The sequence below is a fragment of the Durotheca rogersii genome (genome assembly GCF_024521655.1).
Source record: "Durotheca rogersii strain YMJ 92031201 chromosome Unknown GGS23scaffold_24, whole genome shotgun sequence".
NCBI lineage: Eukaryota > Fungi > Ascomycota > Sordariomycetes > Xylariales > Xylariaceae > Durotheca > Durotheca rogersii.
The window spans coordinates 294,943-310,956 of NW_026251255.1; the positions used below are offsets into that span (position 1 = coordinate 294,943).

Genomic DNA, 16,014 nt, shown 5'->3' on the forward strand with positions numbered 1-16,014 from the left:
TCTAAACACCCCCTGTCATTGCCTGTGCCTGCAGGTCAAAGCGGTGCGCCAGGGATTGGGTGACGGCGCATATCTCCCTGTCCTTAGAGGCGTCGTGTGATACGATCCGAGATCAGAGGCTGCTTGTGCTCATCCGACAGGACCTGTCACCTAGGATGCTGGGGAATCGGGACGCGTTTCTACGTTTCGACGTGATGTCCGGCGGCACTGGCATGATATTAGGGAATGGAAGAACGCGCTCGACATACACACTATTCGAATATAAGAATATTAGGTAGGTACCTAGGTATTATGTCGTCAGTACCGAGAAATCCCGTCCCAGGATACCTACATAGGTACGTGGGTGGGACCCTGGCTTGCTTAGAGCGCTGAGCGGGTAGAATGTTCTTTAACGCTGGCCGTGAAGGAGGTGGGAGCCTACCGAGGGAGAGGTAGGTGGGGTAGATAATCATAACCCTAGTAAAAGGCTGGCAAGCGTCATTCCGCCTCATAGAATTAGGTACGTACCCTATGGCTAGGATTCTCCAAAATCTATGAGTAGCGTAATACCGGTATGGCAACATCTCAACGTGGAACATGGTGGCATCAACAGAAATCGGTATGGGCGGTAGTTAACTCTAACGTCTTGCAAGGAGAGAAGACATAATGTAGGAAATCAACCCATGTAGGTAAGCCTATATTTTCGAATCGTAGAATGTATTACTTAAGCGCTTACTTATTCTGCAACCGAGGCAACCGAAGAGGAGAAGGCCTGTTTGTAGGGTTTAAATTGAGGAATGTTCCCTCCCAAGGATTTTCCGCCGTCTTGCGATAGATGGCCGTATAGTATGCTAGCTAATAACCTATATCTGAATCTGTTCTACTTACATGTCTCCCATTTTCTTTTACCCTTGCCTTCCCTTTTCTAGGACCTGTCGTCGTACCCGTCTCCTTTCTCCCGCCCCGGCCCCGCCGTCGCCGGCCCGAAGCGCTAATACGGCGCCCCGCGAACCGGTTCGGGCACTAGGTAACATCCTAGGTTGCATCAACACGTGCAACCCGGCAAGTCCCAACTCGCTTCTCCGCATTCCTTTACATGCCCGTTGCCCCAGCCAGTCCCGCCGCCGGCCACCTTTGCACCTGCCGTTTTCCTCCGTACATGCGAGTATCCCTTTATTCCTATCGTGAGACTGGAGAAGTATAAAAAAGAAGAAAAAAAGGGAAAAGGGGTAAAGGGGTAAAGGGGTAAAGGCACCAATCTGGGAGACAGACTGGGAATAGAACTAAAACCGGGTAAGATTACTTCTGCCGGGCCGGCAGAGGCACGGTGAAGGTGAACTCACAGAGTGGCTCAGAGGCGGGGCGCGCGAGGGGGGGGAAGGTGGCGGAGTCCCACTCGCAACCCAGCACCTTGAAGCAGACGTCCTCGGCGCGGCGCTGGCTGGGGAAGCGCTCGCGGCAGTGTCGGACGTAGTTGGCGCGGACCCAGTCGAGGACGGCGAAGACGTGGGTCGCGACCTTGCAGCACTCGGGCACGACCTCGTAGTACGTGCGCGCGCTGTCGGCCGTCGCGAAGCGCTGGCCGCGGTAGTCGCGGTCTGGGACGGTCAGCACCGGCCGGCGACGGGATGCGCGGAGGGGGGGCAGGGAAGGGGGGGAGGACAATACATACCGTCCTTCGGGCAGGTGCCCGTGGACCGGTCGCGCACCCGCCGGATCGCGAGGCAGTCCAGCAAGTAGAAGGTGCGGAGGTGCGGGAACAGCGCGGCGAACTCGTATGCGTGCTGCGGGGGCCCGTCCGCATGCGGGCTGTCGTGGGAGCTGTCGTGGGCGCGGCCGCAGACGCGGCAGACGGTGGACTGCGCGTCGCCGCCGGGCCCCTCGCCGACGAACCGCTCCCAGCTCGGGCTGTACCGGATCGCCAGGTGCCGGATGCTGCCGAGCTGCGCCGGGTCCAGACGGCGGGCCCACGCCCCCAGGGCGCCCGAGTGCTCGACGCCCGGGTAGTCGATGCACACGACGTCAGACGAGCGCTGCAGGAGCACCAGGCGCCCGCTGTCCAGGGTCAGGTTGCCGGGGCGTGCGCGCAGCTGGTCGACGAAGAGCTTCATATCACGGCACACCAGTCGCAGTTGGTTGATGGCCTTGTTCATAATGGGGTAGTAGGACTTGTCCGCGGCGGCGATGGCGTAGGCGGGCTGCAGGGTGCTGGTGAAGCCGGCCGTGGCAGCGGCGTCTTCTTCTTCGGGTGAAGTTGTTGGTAGGGCGTCGCGGGTATAGTCGTTAGCGACGAGTTTGAGAAAATGGATGCCCGAGGTGCTGACGGCGTCCTCCAGGATCTGGTAGGAGATCTCGAGAGGGAAGTTGGCAAAACCGTGGAACTGGGACTGGTCCTGGCGGACGGCGGACGGGGAGGACATGTTAGTGGGGAAGAGCAGGGCGGGGAGGAAGCAAGAAGAGACGGCGGCTAAGCGGCAGGTATAAGTCAAATAAAAAAGGTGCTTTGTAGGGTTTAAAGTTGAAGCATGTGTTAGATGAAGCCGAGTAGAGAAAAAGACAGGACGAAGCCGGGACGAAGGCAGTTAACCTGTTGACATATATAGACACATATCGTTGCAGCATCTCAATGTGGTCGCATAGCTACATCTGGGAAAAAACCCATGCGCGGTTACTCTATAGGGCCCGGTTGTTGACTCGCCTAACCTCCCCCCCCCATGCTTTTTCGGGGGAGCCGGAGGAGTCATCATCCAATCGTGAGTAGGGAAATTCAGCCTTAGTCCTCTTCGTGGCTGACCCGTGGGCCTAGTCGGACCAACCAAACGTAGGTGTGCCTGGGATGACATGATACATTCACGTTGCATAGCTGTCCCTGAGTTGCGTCCCCCGCACCCGAACACATCTTCCCCTCCTTCCGCGCTGTTAGCCTGCGGGATACCTCCTCCTCAGCGCATACGCGGTGCCCCGAGCGAGCACGCTGCGACGATGGGCGACGACGATAGGGGACTTGCCCACACCTATACGTTCTCCGGCGGGTCCCCCATCTGGCAGGAAATATCGCGCACTTCTCCTTTCAAGAGAGGGAGACGTACAAATAACCGCTCGTATTTCACAGTATAATATTTATATTATTATATATAGCGGGATGGCATTGAGAGCAGGTGCCGGCTTACTGAAGTTGCATTGTGGGTGTATGCAATATGCTCCATACTCTCTTTTGCTCTCCTTTAGTTAGCGAGTTAGCTCAGCCATATTTCTTTTTGCCCCTCCGCTAGAGAAACGCCATCCTGCGTCGGATAGCCGTTTAGTAGTTGAGCTAATACCCCTGCCGAGACTAAGGCGCTAAGCTGCCATCCTCCTGGTCCATACAGAAGGCCCGGTAATCTTCAGCACTGTAATCGTGCTGGCAGACCTGGGGCTTGATGATTTTGTTATCTGTATTTGTGTAATCCAGATCGGCACCCGCCTCGGAGCTTCCATTAAGTCGAGGGCTGTTCGGTGAACAGCTTCGACTACCTATAGATCATTCCCATCACTTAGTGCTTCCTTATCCCGCTCTCACTTGACCGTGTTCCTCTCGCGGTGCATCCCTGCCCTTTGCGACCTCGGCTCACCTATCAAGAGCCAAGCTCTAAACACCTAAATAACCATCTGGTCGGTTGCGTGGTTTGGCCGTCTCTCTTTTATCAGACGCTAATCTAATATTGTATTTTTTAACCTATTGATTGCTAACTTCCTAGACAACACTCTATAGCTATAGAAGGCCTACTAAAACTATGACAACACATGTGTGTCTCGGACGAGGTTATGAGCCTCGGGGTCACGAGCGAGCCTACGATATATCAATGAGAAATAAATAGAGAGCCTTTCCTCAGCCTACCTACCGTTCACCTGGTTGGGTAGCAACGCAGATCCATGTTAGCGTGGCTCCACTAAGAAGTCACCCTGCAGTATCCTATCCGGTGTCGACGCCCTGCAAGACAGCCACCATTAATTCTAGAAACGTATCTGCCCCCAGCCCGACCGCGTGATTTTGCAAGAGTTATGGCGACGATTGTGGGCTTGCTGGGAAAATTACTGAGTCCTTCTGTCCCAAGCACTAGACTTCCCCTAGAGCCGATTATCAGGCTGTTGAGGATCTAGTGTCACACCGATAACTAGGTATGTTCGACACGGACGACCGTAACGCCGAGGACTCCTTCGCAGAATGGGATCTGTGCATGCCTCTCGTCGCCGACAGCGCCATCAACCCTGGCTTCCGAATCAGGAACCACCCCAACGGCGAAACCCACCGCGTCCATCTCACCGGCTACGACCGGCATAACACGATGGTCGTTCGCGGCCGGCTATTTCACGTAATCCACGGCAGGTTAAGCCCGGATGACAGCACACCGGCCACGCTGATTGTGTTCGAGTGGCTGCTAATACCGGGGAAGCTGGGCCGGCGATTCCGCCAAGTCCAGGTCGACGTAACGTTCGCGCCTCACGGCCGGCGGCCCGGCACCCTGCCGAGCGACGACCTGTCCGAGTATACGCCGCAGGTCCGCGTCGTGGCACCCGACGTGCCCGCTGTGTCGTACATAACGCGCCGCGGCGTGACGAGCGAGAGGTATAACACGGCGGGCTTGCGGGCGGGCTACGACCCCTTTGCCGCGGCCACGGCCGACGTGTCCCGGGGCAGGGTCGAGACGACGGAGCGCACCGACTACCGCTTCGTCGCCGGGTACCCCGCTTTCGTCCGCAAGACGTGGGGCGACCCGAACTCGGTGCACTGGACAATGCAGGAGAACGCGCCGCAGGAGAGCGGCGTGCCGCACCTCTGCCGGCGACGTCGGTGCTTTCACTACCACTGTCGAGACTAGCGCCCACGTCTCGATTCTGGTTAACACAGCGGAAAAATTCCGGAAGGCGGTGGGGCGGATTCCCGAGGACGACCCGGTCTATTTTGATCCTCGTCCCGTTCCGGGCGTCCCCCACGGCGCCGCTGTGCTGTACGGCCCGAGGGACAACGTGCGTAACCAGCAGAGCCCATGCGACAAGGATAACCTCGGTGCTATGGATCTGACCCGTTCCCTGGTTGTCGAAGATGAGCAGCCGAGAGTGGGTTAAAAGGCGCATTGCAAGGAGACGATGCCCTGGAAGTATTCAATTGAAACGAGGGGGTAGGCTTGGGGTTTGAATTGTTATAGCTCCCTACACGAGAAACATGTCTACCTGGAGGGTGGTCTTGGATACCCAAACCTCGGTTGATGTGACTGTTCGTAAATAATGTCTTTTTTCTGCCTTAGTATATACTCTTAATACTGTCGCATCAATCCTTCTGGGCCGCGAACTTTTTCACGAGGTGAAGAATGCCTCCCTGGTCGTCTAAACGTAGGACGTCCTTCACGTGTACCACTTTGTTCATTTCACCATCAAACACTTTTGCAAATACGTTTTTCATCCAAACACGCCTATCGATCGGAAGAGCTTCGCCCTCGGCCAGCATACAAAAGAACACCAGGGCAGCAAGACCAGCGGCTAACGCTGTTGCGCCCGAGTTTCCGGCATCGGCATCCTCGATCCGGCTTAAGATGTGCTCGCCAGGGAAGAGGTAGTCCACTTTTTTGTTCAAGTTGACGTATTTTTTGACGTCGAAGTCCATGTCGGTGGCTCCGATGCTAAACACGTTCTGGTTGCCACAGGGCACCCATGTGTCCGACGGCGTGCTCTGCTTGACGTCGCACGCCGCCCCGAATACGAGGATATCCTCCCGAGCCGCCTCTGTGATGGCAGCCTCGAAATTTTTGATCTCATCTCTCTCCTCTGCCGTCATTCTTCCGGAAACGTGGCACACATTCCAGCTCATTGAGATGATATCTACCTTTTGCTTAATTGCCCAAAGGATGGCCTTCTCGCCGCATAGGTTAGTACCCGTATTAGATGCGTGAAATAGTTCTAGAGACCACTTGGTCTTCTGACGCCGAAGCCTAGGTAGCCAAAGGCCGTCATGGGGGAAGGGGAGTCGCTATTTACTTTTGTGGCCTGCGATAGGTTGAAAGACCGCTGGCTCGGATCCTCGCCGCTCTCAACGTCTAGCTTGGCTACATAGATAGTCACAAACGGACAGACCTGGCGTATCAGCCACGCCATCTTGCTGCCATGCTGGTCAGTAGATACGTAAAAGCTCCTGGGCCCCGGTTCCGGTTCTCCGGAGTATATTGGTGGCCAACCGGCGTGGTGGAGGTTCTCGCCGTTTCGCTCATACGTCGGATCTACTCCGTCGTCAAGGAGAGCGATTTTGACACGGCGCGGACGAGTATTGGAAGCGAACGACTGATTATGGTAGAGGGTGAAGAGCTTATCGCAAAATCCCGAAACGTGTTTCAGCCATGGATGAACCCTAGAGAAGGATAAAGGTGGTTAGAAGCATATCAATGGCCATTCCATCGCGGGGTAAGAGATATTTTCTCATCGACGAGGGTTGGCGGCGGGCGTGCTTACGGAGCTTGAAGGCTGTTCAATCCACGACTCTTACCACCCTCTCTGAATGCTCGGTCATCATTACGGACAGTTATGAGAATGGGTTTCCGTTTCTGCCATTTTTTGACACGATCCTGGAATTGGGCAACCTTGACTTTCCTCGACCTGTCTTCTAGTTCGGTACCCTGTATATTAGTTAGCAACTCCGTCTCTCGTAGAGAACGGAATATGTACTTTTCGGATGTAGATATAAACCCGCTGAAGCTACAAGGCCGTTTCCGTTAACATCTAAGATTATTAACGATATAGTATGGGGGCAGACTTGCCTTCTCCAGTGTTTGAAGCCCCTCCGTGGCGGACCAGCTCCACAAGACCGAGTTCAGCCCAGACCAGTGCAGAGAAACCTCGACCAGAGTTGGAGGCAGGGTATATCTGTTAGCGCACAAGTCGGGTCGGTTCCAGTTCAGGTACATGACCTCCAGACCCCTCAGGCATTCCTCGACAGTGTCGTCAGAGCAGTAATGATCCGGGTTATCCTTAACCGTGAGGCTTAGGATGGTCTTGACTCCCTTCGTCGTCTTGAGCCACTCGAACACCCTCTTTAGATTTTCCTCGTCCTTAGCCCATATCTCGGCCTTTTCTTGGTCGTCCTTGGGTAGGATGTCTAAAACTTCCTGACTGTACTCGAGGCTCAGAACAACAGACGCCATCGTGGTTTCGAATTTGAGAAAGTTGAAATTTCTGGTTGTGTTGGACTGCACCCGTTGGTCTCCTTCAAGGGAAAATTGCCACTGGCGCTCGAGCTCTCCTGGCCGCACACGACATGATCGGTTAGTGCCGCTGGATATTATTTCGGAGCGTTCCAGGAGGATATTATGTTGGCGGCTCACCAGTCCAGTAAGGAGACCTCTTGACGCTTTGGTTGCGAAACAAGCAGTCACACGCCTTCTTGTAACCCCCTAACCTAAAGGAATTCTCCCATAGCTTGTCTAATACTTCTTTACAACCAATTTCCTTTTGTCTGAGGGTCTTCATGCTATGCGCGGGAGCTCTGGAGTTGTTCCGCGGCCCGGCCACACCTCCGATGTTATGATTTCCCTTGGCATCGGCAGCACCCGCCGCACCCTCACCTTGTCCTTGGATGGGAGGATCCAGCCGCTGCGCTTGTTTCTTCTCCTTTTCCACCTTTTCAAGCTGGAGATGCGAGCTGCCGCCTTCTATGGCGTTCTCCCCCGTGTGCTCGGTGTTTTTTCTTCTCGGTCCCGTGTTGATTGGCATCACCCCAGCGGCAGTGTTGATCCCCTGAGTTAGCAATGGGCTCTGCCCATTTACCACGTCTGAACGGGATTTTGCACACCTTTTTTCGGCCCGTTCATGGTACGAGGTATACAGGTAGAGATATGGAGACAGTCCGGCCGAGTTATGGATCGTAAGAGCCTCTTCCCCTCCGGCTTGCTTCAGGAGAAGATCGATAATTTTGTTAACTTTTTCAAGGACCGCTTTATTCTGCCTGTGCACCGCTATGCAGGTCTTGCAAGCGTAGGAAGGCGTTATTCGCACCTGTCTGCTCTGAGGGATGGACGTCGCGCTCTCACGCGGCCTGGATTGATTACTGACAACCTGTATCGGTGGTTCCTGGGCTTGAGGGGCGCCGGGAATATCGCTAATGGTGACGGGCCATTGCGCGACGCTTGGCCACGTCGCGTTCCGCGCCGCCACAGCCGGTGGACCCAGTATAGGAGTCGGGATCTGGCAGGTAGGCACTGGCCGGATGAATTTCTTCATATCTAGGGCATCGTGGAGAGGCGTGTTGCCGTCGCAGGAATCCCCTGTACTTCTTTGTTCTATGAAAGCTCTCCGACCTGCCATTTTAATCAGACCCTCGACACCTCGAAGATCATGCAATATGGCTAGGTGGAGGATATTCTGTTTAGCATCGTTCACTTCGCAGATTCCTTCGGCTGCTTGGTCCTTCATCAATTTGCACAGGTAGATGGTTATGTCGGGACGTAACTGGGGAGCATGTTTCATCACCTCGATGTCGGCTGTGACGGCGGCGTGAAGGAGTCGTGGCCCGTACTTGGGACTTAGATCAACTGGCTCGAACTTGAAGATAAGCTGGAGGAGAAATTTCGCCTTTTGAGGTCCCACAAGATATGGATAGAACCTTGGAGCCTCCTGTAGCACATATTGGAGGAAGTTGATGGGAGACTCGTCCGATGACGTCCCTGCGAGATAGTCTCGCTCAATTCGGATCAGACTGGCGACGTCTTTTCTGTACTCTTCGTAGTTTGGATGTGCTTCCCAAGCCGCTTCGTCCTCCCAGTCAATCTTACGGTCTTCGGAAATTTTTGTCTTCAAGTCCAATCTTGCTTTCTCGATCTCGGGTGCTGGGTCGGGTGCTGGGTCGGCGTAAGGTTCATCGACGTCCTCACCGTCGTCTCGGTCAAGCCCACTCAGATCTCCGTTCTCTCCGTAGCCAGCTTCTGGTTCTTGCATGCCAGGGTGGCTTATTGCATCCGTCATCAAGCTCCCATATCGAGATATTGTCTTCTGGTGCAGCCTCAGCGCGTCGTCATCGTCATCGAGGGGTGGAGTGAGCCGATTGCTGGGTGTCATGATAGATGCACGCGCGGGCCTGATAGGCGCCGGGTGAAAATGACGGACAGGTTTCTAGTATACGGTTCTTACAATAGGTAAATGTGCGGGTGGCTGAACCGGGAATTTCAAGCAGAGAGGTGCAAACGCAAGGAGAATCAGCTACTCGTCCGCTCCCAACTCCAAAATTCTTCCTCGTTGATCGCGCACCAATGCCACCAATGCCACCAATGCCATATACGGACCAGGCTGCCTTGCACCCCAGTCGCCGAGCCGTGTCGGTCACTTTGAGCGTGCCCCTCTCCTGCGGCTGTCAGCCAGTAATTCCACGTAGTGTAGTATTAACCCGCACACGGCCTTAGCCGATAGGCGGCAACGGCACCAGAAAAACGGGATCAGGCCGTATAAAGAGCCTTAGACACTCTAGGTTGGCATATCCATCATGGGCGTTATGGCTCCGCCTCCTGTTCTCACCCCCGCCGGTGTCGTTGCCGGTCAAGCTTTGCCTAGGCAGCCGCCCAAGACCCAGTGAGGTTCCATTTTATTCGTCGTATACGGGAAAGGTTAAGGGACGGTTCCTGCTCACTTCAAACCCAATGGGGTGGTTAGGATCTACGGCCTGATCGGCGCCGAACATGAAGACTATTGCTCTTTGTGGGACGAAAACTAGTTACCCCCAGGCCCACTCTCTAATGTTAATACTCCTTCGGGGTCTCGCCTTCCTGGTGAACAAATTTCTGAAACTGTTCACAAAGGAGAGGCCAGGCGTTGTTGGGCTGCTAATCCGCCCTACGGGATGTCGTTAAAAGGGAGAGAGGACAACGAATGCCTGACAGTTTTTCACTATGCGGCCATCTCGAAGTCGATTGACATAGTGGCGAAGGTACTCGCAAAGTGGAAGGAGGATAGCTTTGAGGCCTCGCATTTGATCAACCCGCTAGACGCCGCTCCATCGGGCATGTCGGATGCCACGAAAGGAGGTCATACAGGCACTGATAGGCAGTAGAGCGGATCCCCACGCCTAGACAATAGACGGCTAGAAGCCTCGCTACATTGCTGTCCTTTATAGAACAACTAATAGCGGAGAGTTTGCGCTCCTCCTAGGTCCCGGTGACAAGGGGTAGGGACTGCCTAACGGGATAGTAACCTACTATGACGGGTAGTGCGATGTATGCTACTTAGTAAGTCCTCGAGGAGAAGACACGGCAAGATGAAACCTGTTGCTAACAAGCCCACAGCCCCTGCGGTGGAAGTACTACCACTGCGCGGATGAGGAATGCGACGACTTTGACCTCCGCTTTAAGTACTACATGCACGTTGAGTATATTCATCAGGGCTTCCACGAGTTCGAGTGTGTGGAAGAGTAAACGTGTGGAGCATTGTCATCATCTCGCCTAGGAGAGTCATGAGGATGGTTAGATCCGGCTTTAAGCTTCGTAAACACCTTTTCGTCCCAGGAGACTATGTTACGGCTAGCTAGAAGCGAGGAACGAACTCGAGCAAGTGTTAGCAGCGTTAAGTGATAGCATCGATCAACTCCACTCGACCGAACGTCCAAAGCTCTAAAGCCACAACCGTCGGGGAGGTAAATTCAAATGGGGAGACGTAATAAGCCGCAAAAAGACAACCCAGGAGCAAGAAGAGATGATAAACCGTGTCGGTGACCGTCTGAACCTTCCTGATGAAGATGCGATTGTATAGAAATGGGTGTGCGACCTATATTACTTAATACCTATTACAAGGTACTACATGAGAAGCCCTATCGAACAAGTTAAGCAGCAAGGGAGACGAATACCCTTAGGCAGACATGAACGTCACACCTACTAACGAGTGACCCATCGGCCTGCCCTGAATAGCATACGCAGATGCAGTTGACGACAGCATCGCCGCCTCCACCCCAGAATGTCGACCACAATGAGTTCTGCCCCTAGGCGTGTTAGGCACGCTATGAGCGGTATAACAGCGTAACGTTTCCGGTAACAGTATCCTGTCGAATCAAGGTTCCAAGAGAGCTTCCAGGTGTTTTATGTGTCCGGCTTTTGAAAACACGCACTCTCTTGTCTTTGCAGAAGCGAACAACAATATATATATATAACTATGCACATTCTCGCTGTCTATCTACAATTCCTGTCCGTGTAACTACCAATCTAAATCCCAAGTTCTCTAGACATACGAACACCAGTCCCTCCATTACACATCTCTTGTGACCACTCCGCCCAGGCTAGCTGTGACACGACGCATTCTCGTCCTCGCTAGTCGAAGACGTCGCTCGCGTACCGCGTGTTGCGGAGGCCCTCCCACCACTCGGAGAGGTGCTCGTCGGAGTCGTCCTTGCCCTCGCGGCGGGCCTCCTCGCGCGCGATCCGCATCACGGCCGCGCGGACGCTGTCGCCGACCGCGCGGGACCCGCAGATGAACATCTTGACGCCGGTCCGCCAGGCCTCCAGCACCGCCTCCTCCTCGCCCAGCAGCGCGTCCTGGACGTACCGGTACTTCGCGCCCGGGTCCCGGCTGTAGGCCCGCACCACCCTGATCGCCCCCTCCTTCTCCCACTCCGCCAGCTCCTCCGCGTACAGGTCGTCGCGCCCCGGCCGCCGGCACCCGAAGAACAGCGTCGCCGGCGCCAGCTTGCGCCCGGCCGCGATCATCGCCGCGCGCTCCTGCACGAAGCCCCGGAACGGCGCGATCCCTGCGCCCGCCGCCACGCATATCACCGGGGTGTTCTCCACGTCCTGCGGCAGGTGGAAGGCTGCGTGCGACGGCCGCACCGCCACGTGTAGCGTGTCGCCGGGCTGCAGCGACGCCATGTACGTAGACGCCACTCCCAGGTGCATGCCCTGCCCGGACTTGGACGGCGCTTCGAGGAGCGAGAAGGTGAGCGTCACGTGCGAGGGGTTCCATAGCGGCGACGAGGAGATCGAGCTACGTTTGTTAGCACGCGTCTGTCCCAGGTCATGCCATCGCCATGACGAGGAAGGGGTTCGGGTTGAGCAGTTACGTACTATTGGCGCACACGCATAGGGGGGAGCATCGAGAGGAAGACTCCCAGCGGCAGGTCTACAGAGGGATACTTCTCGAGCAGATCGAGCACCGAGATACGTTTGGCCAAGACCTCCTCGTAAGACTCGCTTGCGAGTTTCTTCAAGGCTTCCTTCGCGTCTTGGTCCTTTGTGGCTTCGACTAGGCCAGCTATGTTCTGCAAATCATTGTTAGTTGTCTTTATCCCTCATTCATCGATGGATCCGGGACGGATTCCTCGACTTACCCTCTTAGTAGCCGGCTGGGACAACTCAACGTAGGCGCCTAGGATGTTATGAGCAGGCAGCGACGTGTTCGTGGGGAGATAGCTAATCTCATCGCTGGAAATGGTAACGTGAGAATCCCAGGGGAGATGGAATCGGCGCATTGCCCTCTCGACAACGGGCTTGGGATTGATGGGGAGCACTGCCAGGTAGTCGCCTGCTCGGTACGTTTGGTCGCTCGGGAGCGTAATTTCGATATGCTTTTTGACCGGTTCCCCCTCAGCGGTTAACGTGCGAGTGGACACCACTAAACCGTCCATGACATCCTGCCGGAGAGTCGACGAGCGCGGGCTTGTAACTGTCACCTTAAGACTAGCACCTTGCAGAACATCGCTCTCATCGCTTGACGTGCCGTATTGCTTCGCGAGTGCCGGCCAGAATACCCCATCCTCCCAGCTTTCGAAGTCGACAAAGGCGTCGCCCGACCCGACATCGGCGAGCCCAAGATCCGCGATTCTAGTAGCGCCAGCTTCGCTGAGCTTGCTGTCTATCAGCTTCGGGATCCGATGGAAAGTCTGAGCCCACTCGCGGTGGCCGACGCCAAATACGGTGTATTGCACGCCCTCCAGGGCTGTCTCCCCCTTTAAGCTCTCGATCCAGGAAACAAAATGAGCCGCGTTGTCTGGCGGTTGTCCTTCGTATGACGCCGTAATTATGACGACTGGTTCGCCTTTAGGTAGGCTTCCGTTGGCAGTGTCTAGGTGGTCAAGCCTGGAGATTCTGAAGCCGCGATGTGACGCCTCGCTGGCGATCCGCTGTGCAAGGGATTCGCATGTGCCACTGTTGCTCCCGTATAAGACCGTCATGGGCTTCCCGCTGTGGCCGTTGGTGGTGGCTGAGTTTGAACCATTTCGTACTATGCCCTGAGGAGATGCCGGCGATATCTCCTTCCCGGCCAGGCGATTCTCCAGCTGGCTCGCCGTCAACCCGTCACGGAGGGATGCTCTCATGCGGAAGCCCCTCGGCTTGAGAGTCAAGGTTTGCTTCAAGGCCAGGCTGTACCCTGGGTCATCGAGGACGAAGTTGAAGTTTTGCAGAAGTATAGCCATGGCCAGCGTCGCTTCTTGCCAGGCAAAGGGCCGACCAATGCACTGCGATGCTTTTCATTAGTTGGGCTGCCAGAGGCGTGATTTTCAAAGCCATCGTCCACATCAGATTGCCGACGGTAGGGAGAATGGAAAAGGGGTATTTCTACATGCAGGGAGACAGAAACACATACCCCACGGAGCCCGTTCCCGAACGGTTTCCACGCATTCTTGGGCAGTTTATTGAACGGTTCATCAAGCATACGTTCCGGCTTGAACTGCTCGGCATCGGCACCAAATACAGCCGGATCACAATGCGCCTTTTTTATCAGGACGCCAATGGTTTCGTCTGGGCGTATCAGGTACTTGCCTGCGAGAAGGGTTTCCTCCTTGGCCGTCAAAGCATATTGAGAGATAGGCGAATCGACTCGTAACGTCTCGCGCAAAACCTATACCCAGGTAAGCCAATCTGCAACGGTGCAGCGAAGAGAAGAACGGCCGGCGACCAAGAAAAATATTTAAACGAAATCGGAGCGTTAAAGACCTACGGCTGCGATATACGGAAGCTTGGACATGTGCTCCACGGTGATGGGTCCTTTCCCGATAACCATGTCAACCTCCTGCTGCGCTTTGCGATAAGCCTCAGGGTGCTTAAGGAGTTCGTAGAACGCGAAGGAGAGAAGGCCGGATGTTGTTTCATGCCCTGCGATGAGGAATGTGATGAGGTTGTCCGTGATGCTTGAGTCAGACATGTGCTGGCCCGTCTTAGGGTCGACTCCTTTCAGCATTGCGGTGAGGAGGTCCTTGCGGTCGGACGGGTGGTTCTTCCGCTCTTGCAGAACCTCATCAGCGGTGGTTCGCAAGGTTTCGATGTCCTGCCAATACTTGGCGTCTTCCTTTCTATAGAACCAGGACGGCATGGTTCTGTTGGGCCTGTTGCCCGACTCGGTGAGGAAGTCGCCCATGGCTGCGACGAAGGGGTGCAGCTCGGACGTGTAGTAGCTATTGAAACGATAGCCCATCGAACAGAGAGCGAGGGTGTCGAGCGCGAGACGAGTGAAGTCGTCCGGGACCTCGATCGGGTGATGCGGTCCATATCGGGCCCACTTCATGGCGAGCTGCGAGGAGATGTCGTGCATCTCATCAAACATGCCTCGGATGGATACAGGGCCAAATGCGGGCATCAGCACTGGGCATGTCAGCATTCCGAAAGCAGCGTGTGTCGAGTGCCGATCAACCAACCTCGATGAGCGATTCCCCAGTTGGGCTCTTCCAGCCGGGCCTGAGCTGTATGTTAGAGCTATACGGACGATGGGTAGCCATAGGAGCTACCTTACCGTAAACAGGCCATCGTGCACGCCTTGTCGGATCTCATGCAGGGCACCTTTGGGGACCTTTAAGAATCGCTTCTCATCGCATAGTTCGTCTATGAGACGATGGCTTGAGCATACAACTAGCGATCGTCCCGGAAGACGAAGCCTGTAGATCTCGCCTGTATAGGTCCAGTTAGCAACCGTCCTCGCTGTCCTGCCTTCTTCACACGTCAGGTCAGTACTGACCGTACTTGTCGGCAAGTGAAATGAAGGACCGTATAGGAAGTTCCCTATCGAGTTCGGCAAGGTGACCTATCAAGGGAAGACCTGGGGGTTCTGGAATGGGAACTTCTCCCGACATCTTGCTTGGCTAAGTTGGGATGCTGGACCACGTAATAGGGGTGCGGATGTTTGCGTGGGAAGCTGTCTGGAAGCTCGCTGGGAGCTGTCGAGGCCGGTATGGATATATATATATGTGTACGTGATGTCAGTGTGCGGCTATGTCTGTAAGTGGGTATGCAACTAGTGGCTAAGAGGGAGAGCGTGTGAGTGGGAATATCGGTATATATATATTTATATTAGCGTTGGAGAATGCAACACCCGCTAGCCACTAAAATCTGGCCGAATCTCCGTTCGGTCGAGGATGTTCGAACACGGACTTCTGGGTTGATCTCCGACCTCCTGCCAGGGGACCAGAAACAACAGGAAAGGGATGACTGGGGCGGATTATCACTTGATGCAGGTAGTATTGTAATCATTCAACCCGCTAGCGAGACCGAAGCCGGTCGCACCAAGCCGCTGGCGGATACGGGAACAAGGAATAGACATAACTAGGGAATGAAGGCCGTGAAAGAGAGATAGATACAGAATGCTCAGCCCACCACACTCATTCGATCAGGCCCTGTTTTTTTTTTCTTTCCTGTGATCGTGTCGAGTCCTACGCCAGCGAACCTCGGCTGGTTCTCGACTTGCTCCACCCTAATCAGTGACGACGAGAAAACGTCGTGAATCACTATCGACCCGCTATCCCATCTCCACGGGTCCATCGCAGCACGAACGCGTGCATGTGTAGGTATATACCTAGTAGAGACGCATACCCGCCTGCCCCAGTTAGCCCGGCGAATGCATTGATCTGACCTACATGGCATTGTGGGAACTGCGAAGGATTTGGCCAGTGTCACTATTGCCACGGCGCGCGGGATCCCGCGACCTCAAAGACCTCTACGTGTCGTACTGCACCATCGCCACGGCATGAATCCCTAGGGCCTTACAGAGCGTCTTGGCGTCTAGTCGAAAAGGGGTTTCTCGAAGCTCGGAGGGAGCTGTTTCATGCCACGG

At 55.1% G+C, this 16,014-nt stretch overlaps 4 protein-coding genes across 4 annotated transcripts; 1 reads left to right on the forward strand and 3 right to left on the reverse strand.

Annotated features, from left to right (window-relative positions):
* Positions 1–1,278: 1,278 nt before the first annotated feature.
* On the reverse strand, positions 1,279–2,630 carry GGS23DRAFT_613942 (uncharacterized protein; the record flags this gene model as incomplete). The annotated part of the gene is made up of 2 exons (XM_051520602.1): positions 1,652–2,630; positions 1,279–1,577 (listed from the first exon to the last, which is right to left on the reverse strand). The coding sequence occupies exons 1-2, from the start codon at positions 2,397–2,399 to the stop codon at positions 1,279–1,281; spliced, it is 1,047 nt and encodes a 348-aa protein (XP_051369087.1). The 5' UTR covers positions 2,400–2,630.
* A 1,354-nt stretch (positions 2,631–3,984) lies between these two features.
* Positions 3,985–5,085, forward strand: GGS23DRAFT_613944 (uncharacterized protein; the record flags this gene model as incomplete). The annotated part of the gene is made up of 2 exons (XM_051520603.1): positions 3,985–4,806; positions 4,868–5,085. The coding sequence occupies exons 1-2, from the start codon at positions 4,140–4,142 to the stop codon at positions 5,083–5,085; spliced, it is 885 nt and encodes a 294-aa protein (XP_051369088.1). The 5' UTR covers positions 3,985–4,139.
* A 129-nt stretch (positions 5,086–5,214) lies between these two features.
* On the reverse strand, positions 5,215–9,207 carry GGS23DRAFT_581183 (uncharacterized protein). Its single transcript, XM_051517166.1, has 6 exons — positions 7,329–9,207; positions 6,765–7,246; positions 6,673–6,702; positions 6,460–6,623; positions 5,992–6,358; positions 5,215–5,866 (listed from the first exon to the last, which is right to left on the reverse strand). Exons 1-6 carry the CDS (start codon positions 9,055–9,057, stop codon positions 5,288–5,290), a joined length of 3,351 nt encoding a protein of 1,116 aa, XP_051369089.1. The 5' UTR covers positions 9,058–9,207; the 3' UTR covers positions 5,215–5,287.
* A 1,891-nt stretch (positions 9,208–11,098) lies between these two features.
* On the reverse strand, positions 11,099–15,225 carry GGS23DRAFT_581186 (cytochrome P450). The gene is made up of 8 exons (XM_051517167.1): positions 14,923–15,225; positions 14,701–14,855; positions 14,606–14,645; positions 13,912–14,552; positions 13,558–13,812; positions 12,302–13,429; positions 12,039–12,232; positions 11,099–11,958 (listed from the first exon to the last, which is right to left on the reverse strand). Exons 1-8 carry the CDS (start codon positions 15,035–15,037, stop codon positions 11,289–11,291), a joined length of 3,198 nt encoding a protein of 1,065 aa, XP_051369090.1. The 5' UTR covers positions 15,038–15,225; the 3' UTR covers positions 11,099–11,288.
* Positions 15,226–16,014: the final 789 nt, after the last annotated feature.